The 13108-nt window shown below is 40.3% G+C and overlaps 1 protein-coding gene across 1 annotated transcript in view; it reads right to left on the bottom strand.

The window, feature by feature from the left end:
- Positions 1–547: 547 nt before the first annotated feature.
- The window catches only part of kctd5b (potassium channel tetramerization domain containing 5b), a 16622-nt gene continuing 4061 nt past the window's right edge, over positions 548–13108 (bottom strand). The window contains exons 2-6 of the mRNA XM_005721578.1: positions 7428–7536; positions 6656–6747; positions 6461–6556; positions 3597–3722; positions 548–702 (exon numbers count right to left, since the gene is read on the bottom strand). Coding sequence (XP_005721635.1) covers positions 673–702; positions 3597–3722; positions 6461–6556; positions 6656–6747; positions 7428–7536 — 453 coding nt within the window. The 3' untranslated portion in view covers positions 548–672. The remainder of the gene's footprint in view (positions 703–3596; positions 3723–6460; positions 6557–6655; positions 6748–7427; positions 7537–13108) is intronic.

The raw sequence follows: 13108 nt of genomic DNA, 5'->3' as shown, positions 1-13108 counted from the left end.
TTTTTTTTTTTTTTTTTTTTTTTTTAAATTACTACTGGGAAATTTAAAAGAAAAAAAAAAGTGCATTTGAGGTCCTCATGATCACAAATCTCAGTGAAACTGAAGTCTTTGGGTAAACATTTTTAACCAGTTTGCTTTTGGGCTCAATTTTATGTTATTAGCCTGACTCACAGCCGTTGAGCAAATACAACAATTCCCTTCTTTAAAATCTCTGAAACAATGATTTTTGTGTTTGATACTCGGAGTTATAAAGACCATACTGATCCCTTACCAGACCCTTGAGTTGGAGGATATAAGAATTAACTCAACAGATGACCCTGAGTGAATTGTTGGCCTTATATGATGGCGGCCATTTGTTATAGCATAAAACATTTGTAGATTACAATTCTTTACTTTCAGTTAGAAACAAAAAAAACTTGCCGCTAATTTAATAAAAAGGTCCAGTTTAAATGTACAGGCACAAATTGTCAGTAAACAGACTTATTTACATCAAAAAACTTTAAAAAAAAACTTAAAAAAAAAACTTAAAAAAAAAAAAAAAGAAAGAAAGAAATTGGAGGGAAAACAAAATAAATGCACACCCCACTTTAAATCTCCATTGTGCCACACGTTCTTCCACATAGATGATATGTTTGCATCATAACACCTGGAGCTCATAATACTGAGTCCTTTTCACATCCGGGAACCCCTTTCCTGAAGAATCTGCAAAGACAGAAACATTAGATAATCAGCAAAAATGCTCAACACTACACAATCTGCAGCAGTTCAGTCACTTTTAGTGTCCCCCAGCACCGATCTACCTCTTTATTAATGTCACAGTGTCTGTCACACTTAAAGCACAAGATGGTTGAAACAAACACACCGATTAGGGGCAAAGAAAAAGGAAACGCTTGCACGAGTAAAAGTAGTAAAGAGTCTTTATCTTCTACTTTCAAGTCTTCTCACTCATTCTGGTTTTAAATTTTTTTTGACATTAACCACTTCCATCCCCCTATTTCCCCCCTTTTTCTGTTAATGTAACAACCCCACAACACTAGAAAAGCAGCAGTTGCTCAAAATGTTAATTGTAAATGATAGGGTCGGCCTCAGAAAGACTTTGGGCTTCTGTAGAATAAAGCCACAGTTTTCCTTTCATACTGTGAGACTTTTCAGAGACCCTACGAGATTTGTGATCTGTGACACATGCTCATACTTTGAGGATTTTAAGGATTTCTTCAAGACCTAAAGAACACATGTAAACACCAGTGTTTTTACATCATTTCAAACACCTACGTCACACAGAGACACAACACTTAAAAGTTTACCCAAAACGAAGAATCTCTGACATTTCCTTCAGTGAATTTTGAGAAAATGGACTAAACATCGAGGGTACCTCATTTACTGTTGATGCAGTAATATCCTGTGATATTGATGCCCAAAGTTGGTCAGAGAAAAACTAATGCTGAGCAAAAATGAGATTTTGGCTTGAAACTGTGACACCATGAGTGGGAGTGAAGTTGATTTTTCAAGTTTTTTAAGAGCTTAAATGTGTTTCAGCTCTGATTTCACGCGGCTATCGACTGAGCTGTATTAGAAAGGTTACGAGGGCTCAAAAATACTGTGAAAATACAGGAAATTAAAAAGTGTAAAACGTCAACCTTCTTTTACATATTTTGAACTGTATTTTTTTTTAACATTTTACAAAATTTTAAAAAGGTTAAAAAAAATGTACATCCCTTTTCAAAATATATTAAAGTTAAAAAAAAGTGCTGATTTTGACAGGCAGGTGGGAACTTTTTCCCCTCCTGATTTCAGAGGACAGATCAAACCTTTGAGTCATTTCTCCTGAGTTAAAATTTATGTAATTCAATGTGAGGCACATTAAGAAGAAAATACCTGCTGTTTAACTGGTTTCATTTCTTAAGTATTTTGGGAAGAAAATATATTTTGCAAGGACAAATCTTTACTGGAATTATTTCCTTGTGAAATGTGATTTTTACTTTTCTTTTGATGCATAAAAATGTGCCAGTAATTTTGAAATTCCCACCTTTAATCATTAAAAACCAGCATAGCACAGACACACGAGTGGTCTGACTTAAAAACAAACAAAACCATTGTAACCTACAGCTATTTATGACAAAGAAAGGGCAGAGGGTGCACACCAGCCCACCCATCTCTTTCAATGTCATTCTCAGGGAGAATGAGTCAAAATGCAGCAGTTGATGATTCAGCATTAACCAATGCTGTGAGCATGTCAATAATTACAGGGGTCTGAAACCAGATGGGAAGAGCTCCATTTGTTTCAAAGAGAGCTTCACCTGCAATAAAGTCTCCTGCCTCAGCAGGAGCAGTGAGGCTTTTGATCCAGCTTTGGCCTGCAGACTCCAATGTCCAAAGCTGATTTGTAACCTTGATTCTATCATTGGACTTTTGTCTCTTATAAGAGCTCAGCTCTCGCCGTCTTTGAAAACAAATGTGAAACATTTTGAGGAGCGTTAAAAAGGCATCTTGGAAAAAGGGAGGAAGGAAAAACTAAGGAGGTGTGCTGGGAAGGACTACGAGCAGTTGAGCGCTCACCAGTGAGTCATAAGTGCTCAACCCTAATCAGAGTCATTCATTTCATAATCCGTCTCTTCGTCCTCGCTCTGAGCAACATGCAGCATGCAGACAGCACAGAAGAAGACAAGAAAGGCATGTTGTAAAAGAAATGAAAATGAATGAAGGTGAAAAAGGAGAACAAGGTGAAAAGTAAAACTAACAACGGATCAAAGGGGATTATCATTAAATCAACAATGTGAAGTGCGTCAGAGTGACACAAAAACATAATCCAAGGACACCTTCCCAACCAAGGTCAGTTCCCTTGTTTTGGATGTTAAATCTAGATATTATGTCCCAAACAAAAAATAGCTACATAACAAAATGGACTGAGAAATAATGAACAGAATATAAAACCAGTAATAAGATCTTGATTTGGATAAGATGCCCCTGGAGAGACTAAATGAATAGAGCACAGTAAAATCTCTACAGTCTACATTTGCTTCAAATATGCTCTGACAGCCTCTAATCTCTTTAATAATCAGGAAAATAAAACCATAAATACAGGCGTAACAATATTAGTCTTCATGTGCTGCTTCCTCTAAGGAGTGGGCCACTATTACCCCAATTAAAAAATAATAATAATAAAAAAAGAAAATTTAAAAGACACTTTGCCAGTAGCAGCACAAACCTGTGCCATCTTAATGCCCAGAGCTGGATTACACAGTTTAGACTTCAGGTCAAATTTAACAGAAATTTCAACAGCAGGTTAAATTTAGTTTGTCTACGTGATGTGAAGACAAAGTTCTGCTTATGCCTCAACTGAAATAATTACTCTCTGTAATATTTTTCCATTATTAGTTCTTTTTCTACGGTTGCTTGTGGTTTTTCTGTTCGTCAATTTTCTGGTTAGTCAACAAAATTTAAGAAAAGGCGGCCCATTGCTTTCTTTTCCGGGGGTTTTTCTTCAGGAAGTTGTTGGTTTTGTTTTCGGTTCCTTGGGGGATTTTCCTTGCTTCCGGCCCGGGCCTTTTTTCCCGGTTTTTTGTATGGACTCATAACAAGTCCTTTCACGCACTTACCTTAGCCTTCTCACTGGGCTCACTGTTTGTCCCGTATGATTGATTGTGCAACTCCTTGGAGACTACACACAGGAACTCAGCTTGGTCTTCGTTTCCGTAGTTGTAGGAGGAGCCGATGCTGACGAGCTAGAGAGATGAGAGCAGAGCAAAGACGAAGAATTAGAATTAGACTGATAAAGGCAAAAATCTGGGTTACTCGTGGTGGGAAAACACAAGGAGGGATACCTTATACTAATGTAAAACAGGTGGAAAACCAAACAGGGAGCACAGAGAGTCCTTAAATTTAAGCTGCCTCAGTTCTTAGTAAAACCTTAAAGCCTAACCCGGAGTTAGTTACATCACATTTAGCGCCTTTACTAGGTAGACAGCAATGTAGGACAGGCTTGGGAGTGACACAACAGATCCGCGGTCAGATTTAATCTCAATATGGCAAAGCTGCACAATTATATGGTGCACTGAGGGCAACAGGGTGTGCCATTTCAAATGTTAAAGCTAGCCATTTTGAAAAAGGCTACACTGAAAATCTGAGAGTTGTTATAAAAAACATTTAAAAAGAATTCGTGATCTCAGGACCTGCAGACATGCCAGCACTGATTTCAACATAAAACATGGGAAAGCTCAAAGGAAACTAAAGAAAATATAATCTGTGGTTCACAAATTAAGACTGTAGAAATAAAAAAAAAACAAACAAAGAAAAGGATGAACAGCAGATAGTTACTGACAGAATACGAGTGCAAGGGACGGATCACAGGAAGCAACATGCTGATTGAGGGTGAAAAAATGAATAAATAAATTTAAAATAAAAATCACTGGGGAATGGTGGACTGACAGGACCAGGCTTAGCATCTCCTACAAAGAGAAAACCGCAGACTCACTTCCATCCAACAATTCAGATCCATTTTAAAGCTCTTTGACACAAGATTTGACCCTTGCCCCATTGAGCGTTTCTATAATGCGAATGGCAAATGTTTGGAGTTTTCACTAATGCTGCAATCATCACACTGTTGCTGTTGTTGGGCTGTACTCTCATTAAAGCAGACCTATTATGCTTTTCTTTTACTTCCATCTTAATAAACATATCAAGCTTCAACTACAAAGGCTCAAGCAAAGGCAACATTGTTAAAAGGGTCATATCAGGCTTAACCGAGCCCCATCAAAACCTTCAGTTTGTGAGAGGCAGCCAATCAGAAGAAAGCTGGCTTAAAGGGAGGGTATAAGCAAACATAATGGGTCCACTTTAATGGTTTGTTTTTTGGTCTTGTTTTGTCTCAAGGGCTTACTCAACACTTGATAGTGGAAGTAGGCCAGTACAATTTGAACCAAATGAAAACCTCAACGAAACCACAGCACCTTGGTTTAAGCAAAAGAGCCTACAAATAAAACCTTTCTACAGCAGTCTTAAAAAACATGGCAATAATTTCTGCTCTTTCCCAGTCACATCAGTCTAAACAAAAACCAAAAGGACACAAGGGGACAAATAAAGGAATGACCAAGTGAGATTTAAAAAAAACCCCAAATACATAAAAAATAAAATAAACAACAAAAAGAAGAAACAGCTACTTCTGGATTTGATTTCGTGTTCATCCGCTTTTGCTGTTGAACATTAAGAGTGTGTACTGCAGGCTGCATGTATACAGTCTGTACCCAGGTGTGCATGTTCAGACATGCATCGCCTCATTAGCCCTGCTGCCACAGACTTGTTGTTGTTAGCGAGCTCTCCAACATTATCACAGCAAAAAAAACACAAAACACCCCTCAAATAATCTCAACTAGTTATCTTGGATTCCACTTGGCACACAGCTCAGTGAACCATCAGTTAAACAACAAATTAGATTTATATAATTGGAGCGTGTCCTAGAAGACTCTCCTCGTCTGATGGTGGAGCTTTAAGCTTTGCATTGGGAGTGTTCGTTTTTTTGGAGTTTCCCCATCTGACGGGTATAAGGAGATTAGTGGGTTTTCAGCTCTGATGGGAGAGCCAATGATCCCACATTGCAGAGAGATTCAGTCACACATTACACGGACTCCAAACACCCAAACATGCGGTTTCTCTTTGAAGAAAAAAATAAAAAATTAACCTTTGTCATAATTTCAATATTCCATCTGGATTCCCTTGTAATGCTCGACAAAATCAGTTACAAAGAAGATTACCTAAACGGCAGATAAAAGCAACACTGCACTTCTAAACAACCAGTACTAGATTCCAGCGCCCACCTCCCTCAGCTCCTCCAAAAGTGACTGCATCAAAGCAAAACAGATAAAGCTGCTGACATACTGAATACAGAACGACAAAAACTAAAGTAAAGCAAAACTAAACAAAACAAGACAAAAAAGGACAAAAAACAAAAAGGTGTCGGGGTCTCTTAGCCTCACTGGTGAGCAAGCAGTATACATGAAAACGGAAAATTATCAACTGAAAAATTAACCGATGGCTACGTGTCTACTTGGGACAAACAATGGCCAACGGGGTGTGTACGGACAACATGGGGATCATGCAGTGACCAGCCCGTGGACAGAGATTCGTGGGACACACCTCTCCGCTGTTGTTTGGCAAAGCAGACTCCTCTCCCTTCACCTCCCTTGACACAATCAGCAGAAACTCTGACTGGTGGGCCCGCCCGTAACCTATACTGACAAGCTGCAACAACCAATCAGAGCACAGAAGGGATGCCCGGATCATGTATGCGGACATTGAGAAAGATGTGATTTGCTGTTCGGCTTTTTTTTTAAATCATTTATTTATTTATATATTTTTAAACCATTTCCAATGTGGACAATTGCCCTTTCTGGGTCAACGTGAGCATAGCGGGGTGGGTGAAGCACATGGAAGGACGATTGTCGCTGGGACACTGTGGGAGATTTACCTGTTCAAACTTCCAGCCGTCAGACATGGTGGACACCATTTGAGTGAGCTCCTCCTCCTGGCACTGCAGCACCCGGTAAACATGCTTTACTGGAACCTGAGAGCAAGGATGAGCACATAATGTATTCATTTTTTTAAAAAGGCGGGCATTACAATTATTGAGAAATCCATTGAAACGTCACATAAATCCATGTACCTGTGATGTTTTGCAATCGCGTTCCCTGATCTTGTCCTTGATGAGCTTTATTAATGATGTGATGTTGTAGAATTCGGCTTCTTCTAAAACTCCTAAAACAAGAAATAAGGCAAAGGATCTCAGACAGACATTCTACTGGACAACAAACACTCCAAAGCATCCTTTGAAGCAAACCAGCAAAGGAAAATGTTTGTGCCTTAGCTCTGCAACCAGCACATCTCAAAAAGTGCAACTTTTACTTTGACAGCAAATATTCAGTTTCCACTTTACTTTTTCCAAGCTTCACAACTGCTTGGCGACAAGTTTGCCAGTGTTTGCAGACAAGTCAGCATCTTCCAAACTAGGAGCAGTCGAGGCAGTGTGCCATTATCTAAAGCAATCACAAGGTTTTCAGCATAGCACAAAATATTTATTTGCGATCAGCTACACCTAGTGAGTGCTGCAATGCAAAAACAAATATTTGGGAGACAAACAGGCAACGACTAATGAAGCTTTTGCAAGTTTACTAATTGAAACCTTATAAATCTTGTTATCCAAACGCTCTCTTTGGGTCATCTTCATGTGCTGAACATTGAGTGAGTTTGGGTTTTTACAAGAGGGGCAAAAGTGCACCACTGTAATCACTTTCTAAGGGAATTATTATCCCAAAATTAGCCTTACATATAGTAGTTCCCATGGGGTGCTTTGCGTAATGATCATCACTATTGTTTAAAATATTTGGCACGAGTTTGATTAAATTGAAGCATTCCTTCATGTTCCACAGAGACATTACCTTCCTCTGCCAAGTCCCTGTTGAGCACCAGTTTGCCATGCCTTAAGTAGTTAAGCACTGGCCCGAAGTACGTGGGGTCTCTGTCTATGAGATAGGCACCAGTTTCATCCTGCAAAAAAATCAAAGAGACAAAAACGTACAGTTATTAGAAAAAACAGAAACTGCAATCATTGTTTTGTATTTTTTTTAAAATCCAAACAAGCATTTTAGGTAAATTTAGGATTGTTTTAATATATTTAAAAACTCTCCCATAGATATGACACAACTTCATTAAATGACATTTGTCCATTGAAAGGATTTTTTGTTTTTCATGAGCCAGTGTGTACTTTCAAGTGAAACATAATCTGAGCACAAACAACACCCACTGCACATCAGTGAACAAAACTCATGGGATGAGATTGTAAACGCAGGAGTGTTTACAATCGCCACATTGGTTGAGAAGACATGCACACACAGAGCCACACATACAAGCACTCTGGGATATCACTGTGCTATTCCCACAGGCCTTGGGTTTGATCCCGATTCCTTCACAACCACTGGGTATTCCCCTATTTCTGTGATTAGACTGTCTTCGTCTCATGAGGGAAGAAGCGGCTAAAACAATTAGAGCAGAACAGAAAAAGATTTGGAACAGCAGGGCTAACCCACCACAGGGACCAGGAGAAAGCACCTTGGCTTAAAACCAGAAATTAGCCTAGTCTGGGCTGTTACACAGTTGGCCTCACACATAATATAAAAGACAGTCTGTACAGCTGTCCAATAGCCAGACTGAATCTACAAGCTGTTCAATACAATGCCATATTTAGTGAGTAAAATGTGCTGTAACATTCAATGAAATACTCAGCACAGAGGAAAGGCCTTGAGCATATTTTGAGCTCGTCTTCAAACGCTTCTGAGACACAGTTGCTCATGTGTCTTCAGGGGTCAATCCTAGCAAATTACTGGTTTATGCTGCTTCTGACATTATTTGCCCAAGAACACACCGGCAATAAGTCATAAATTTCAGGACACTACATGAATCAGAGATAGTTCATCGTGCAGAGAGGAATTCATTTTGTAACCCATTAATATTTTCAATAATGAGAAAATGTCCCAGTGCAGTTTCTTTTGTAATGAATCTTTAAGCCCTCTTGGCTGGATGACCCCTTTTCCATGGCAAAAAATACTCCACCACAGCCCAGTGGAGCTCTATTCTGGTCTCAGTGCTCCGTGTCAGATTCTTACAAGTCCACAGTCACTGATTAAGCACGTATAGAGGTACGCCTTTATGGAGGACGCAACTCATCACAGCCATCCACATAACTCTGTACGCGATGGTTTGGCTTTCATAGTGAAGCTTAAGCTCCATCTATCTATTCAGTTGCACAAATGTCCCACTGCAGATCTTCATTGGAGTTTCATAGAAATAACAACGACAACAAAAAAAACCATATGTTTTTCCACTTTCTCCTTCAGATTATCATTGCTATTCTGCAAAAGGAAAAAAAGTGATAAAAACACCTTCAACCTGTTCTTTTAAGTTGTGCATCACTCAAGCTTGAAACGCAGTTTAAGATCAGTCAGAAATGACAGGAAAGTATAATGTCAGTCTTTGTCTAAACTACATGCAAACACCCCCAATTTGCCAAGCAAACCTTTTACTACAATGGTTCACTGTTAAATTTAAAAGGGGAAACTATGGTTCAGCGTGTGGGTGCGTGGGTAGCTACAGACGACCGCCTACCAGAGGCAGCGAGTTGGTTGTCAGATGGGGACAGTGACAAAAATATGTAGTACAACCGGTTTGTGAGCCAAACCGTGGAGAAGAGCAAAGTTATAGACATACACAAAGCTCCAGTGAAACCAAGTGTTTAAAAAAACAAAACAAAAAACACACAACAACAACAACAAAACCCAGCAGCCACTCTTTGTAACTTTCATACTTAAAATTTTTTTTATCTTTTCATTAAAATTATCTTTTGATTTCCCCACCGTTTTCTTCTCACTTCTTTCATTTCTGGTGAACTCCTTTCCTGTTGTGACCCACTCACCAATTAGCACTCAATGAAAGCACAGTATCTCGAGGTCTTGTTCGCGAGTGATGGGAGAAGGGAGCTGGAGATTGACAGACGGATTGGTGCTGCGGCCGCAGTGATGCAGATGCTGCACCGGTCCGTCGTGGTGAAGAGGGAGCTGAGTGTAAAAGCGAAGCTCTCAATTTACGGGTCGATCTATGTCCCTACCCTCACATATGGCCACGAGCTGTGGGTAGTGACCGAAAGAACGAGATCGCAGATACAAGCGGCGGAAATGAGCTGGCCTCTCCCTTAGAGATAGGGTGAGAAGCTAATCCATCCGGGAGGGGCTCAGAGTAGAGCCGCTGCTCCTCCACATATAAAGGAGCCAGCTGAGGTGGTTCGGGCATCTGACAAGGATGCCTCCTGGGCGCGGTGTTCCGGGCATGTCCCACGGTTAGGAGGAGGCCCCGGGGCAGGCCCAGGACATGCTGGAGAGATTATATCTCTCGGCTGGCCTGGGAACGCCTTGGTGTTCCCCCGGATAAGCTGGAGGTGGTGGCTGGGGAGAGGGAGGTCTGGGCTTCTCTGCTTAGGCTGCTGCCCCCGCGACCTGGCCCTGGATGAAGTGGAAGAAGATGGATGGATGGATGAAAGCACAGTATAACCCACATTGCCCTCCGGTAAGATCCGAACGTTGTTCAAAGGAGCATGTTTTCATTGGTTGAAAACCTCTCTCTGTAGGCTCTTCATAGGAAAATTAGCCCAGTTTCATATCACATTGTTCCCAATAATACTGGTATAAAGTTTTAGGGGATATAAAAACATCACTATGTCATTGTTATAGCAATGCCATGTATTTATGCTCACCAGTGCACGCAACAACAAGAAAAGCCTGGGTATGTCAGAGAACCGCAAGAGCTGCCATGTCAGCCTTCAAGCATGATTTAGTATATCATCCTATAAAGCAGAACACTCTGCAAAACGTGCATGAAAACTGTTCATGCTGAAGGCAGAAAAAAAACAAACTTGAGGCAAAAGACACACCGTTTAGTATAAATCAGGCTATGATAGAGGAGATGCTAGCAGGTGGTGATGCACAAACCCATGATACAAATTCCCAGGTAGAAAACATTGTTCAGTTTTATTGTGCAGCTCCCGAAGAGTTAAAATACTTTAGTTACTACTAAACGAAAAAATAAACTTGTTTATTTGTTTGTACGGACATACTGCAACTCAATTTCCCATTAGGGACAATAAAGTTACCATTGACATTGACCATTAAACGATATTTTAGGCAATTCTTTTATGCTTGTAGTTAAAATTTAGAGGCTCATTTTGTGCTTATATTTGATGTATGCTGCCACTGGATATAATGTGTCCAACAATGTTACATGATAATGCTGCTGCCACCTTAATTTAAATTAGGAAGCTGTCATCAATGACAGCAGCTGACTGGAGATGAAGGATGGAAAATACCCTACATTTACTTACACTTCTAAATGTTGCCGTCTGCAAATGTCTTCAGTTCCCCCCCTCCTTCTATTGTGACATAATATTGAGGCTATATCACCTGCATTCGAATGTGACACATTCGCAATACCATAAATAAAGTATTAGCTGCATCTATACAGGAAGTGTTTTACAGAAATGCAGTGACCAGAGACCAAAGAACATCAAAGATATTTTGCGACTTCAAGTGGCTACAGCAGTGACTAAAAGAAAAACAAGAAAAAAATTATTGGTGACATGAAGCTGGCAGGTCCTAAAAAAAGACCGGAATGTCCGTTAGCGACTCATCGTTAGCTTTCAAGCAGTGAACGATGAGTGAACTGTTTCCTGTGTGGACGCACCTTTGTTAGAGCCACAAAAGTGTTTCAACATTTATGATTTAACTGAGCTGTTTGCCTGATTATCACAATTTTCCTTTTTCTTTCCCATCCACAATCATGCAATTTTTCATGTCAGATCTTTGCAAGCAACAAAACAACTATTCTTGCTTTTTGAACCACACCTGTGGGGTCATTATGTCACAGTAACTACTTTGACTTTTTGTAGTTGGAAAAACTACTGGTTTAACACAGTGACCGGTGCTTTGACCAGCTGCGTACCAGCAGAAAGTGTGCTACCGCTTGCTGAAGACAGAGGAGGAGGAGAGGGGGGGATGCACGTTTGAAGGGATTAAGAGTGAAGTTAGGAGTGCACAGAACACAGTGGAGACTTTAAATGATGGTTGGTGTGACAGAGAAGGGTTAGATGGAGGTAGATGATCCGCTGTGACAACCGCTAAAGGGAGGAGCTGAAAGAAGACAACTGCAACACTTACGGTCAACTACCATTTCAGTGATTACACCTGTGTTTGACTGGTCAACATGTCGGCACTGAGATGAGGTATATTCAACATTAGTTTCACTTTGACTGCAGTGACTCTATGACGACACATCTCAACAAGAATTTTGGAGAACTGTGTAGAAAATGGGTGAAGAGGGAGATTCACTGCTGCCTACCACAGCCAGGACACTTGCAAAAAAAGGGTTATATAAAAAAACAAAACAAAAAAAATAGTCCAAAAGTTACGGTGTGTGTCATACCACCACCAACACCCACAGCAGGTTGTTTTTGTGAACGTTCACGTGTATGGTACAACTGAACTGAAGAGAGCTGAAAAGCATTATGAAACTACATGTGTGCAGCATCCCCCAGCCCACCCCCCATTCCTCAGATCATCATCACATTACCCAATAAACAAAAAGATGGCTTGGTTCCATTTAGCTGATTTGGTTTCAGGGTTCCTGGTATTGTGTAAATTGGCTCATTGAGTGACTTGAAAAACATGGCTATTGTTTGTGTTATTAGTAACACCTGTGCTCACCTACTATGAAAGTCAACATTATGTTGTATGCACTATACAAATAAGCCTGGTGTTGACACACATACCAAAAGTTATCAGCAGCTTTAACTGAAAAATTGCATACTCCTGAAACACGAGGGCACGTGCATACACTTCTGTAAACTTGCTGCATATTTGTAAGCTCCACTATGAGGCCGCATGAAACCCCTGAGCTCGGTGGGGTTGGCCCTGTGGGTATGCATACATTTATGGGGAGATTGGGGGTGGTCACAGTGACCCGCTTCGTATGGTTAAGGGGGTTCTGATATGAGCCTGTGTGCACAAAGAGGAGCGTGTTTTTAATTAAAAACAAAAGACTGTCTCCGGGGGCCCAGGCTGAGGAGCACTGGGCAACAAACAAAGGGGTGTGGACAGTGAGTGAAACAGAGGACTGCTGCTGCTAGGATGCACAGCAGACGGGCAGAAATGAGAACTGAAGAAGAAAGTTGAAAAAGACGCTGAAATTGCAGAATGAAAAAGTCAAACCTCAATTATACATTCTTGATGTTTCTTCAATTAAATGAAAATGCAAGACCAATAAGGAACCAATTAAACCACATTTAAGAAATATTGAAACCGCATACTTTTTTTTTTCATTATTATTTTTGGTCTGACAATGACCTCAGACAAGTAAACATTTAGGTAAACAAAAGTCAATTAGAAGGGCGGGCTTCACAGAAGAGGGAAGTGTATTGTATGAACCTTATCATTCTTTCTACACACAGTACATATCCTTCAACAGGAAATACCACAGAGACCCAACCCTTCGTACACATGATGCCAAATAAGGTTTTCTG

The sequence above is a fragment of the Pundamilia nyererei genome, unplaced genomic scaffold (genome assembly GCF_000239375.1).
Source record: "Pundamilia nyererei isolate P.nyererei 1_Seehausen unplaced genomic scaffold, PunNye1.0 scaffold00005, whole genome shotgun sequence".
NCBI classification, from domain to species: Eukaryota; Metazoa; Chordata; class Actinopteri; order Cichliformes; family Cichlidae; genus Pundamilia; species Pundamilia nyererei.
The sequence above is the reverse complement of the archived record's forward strand: the minus strand, read 5'-3'. Positions and strand labels throughout refer to the sequence as shown.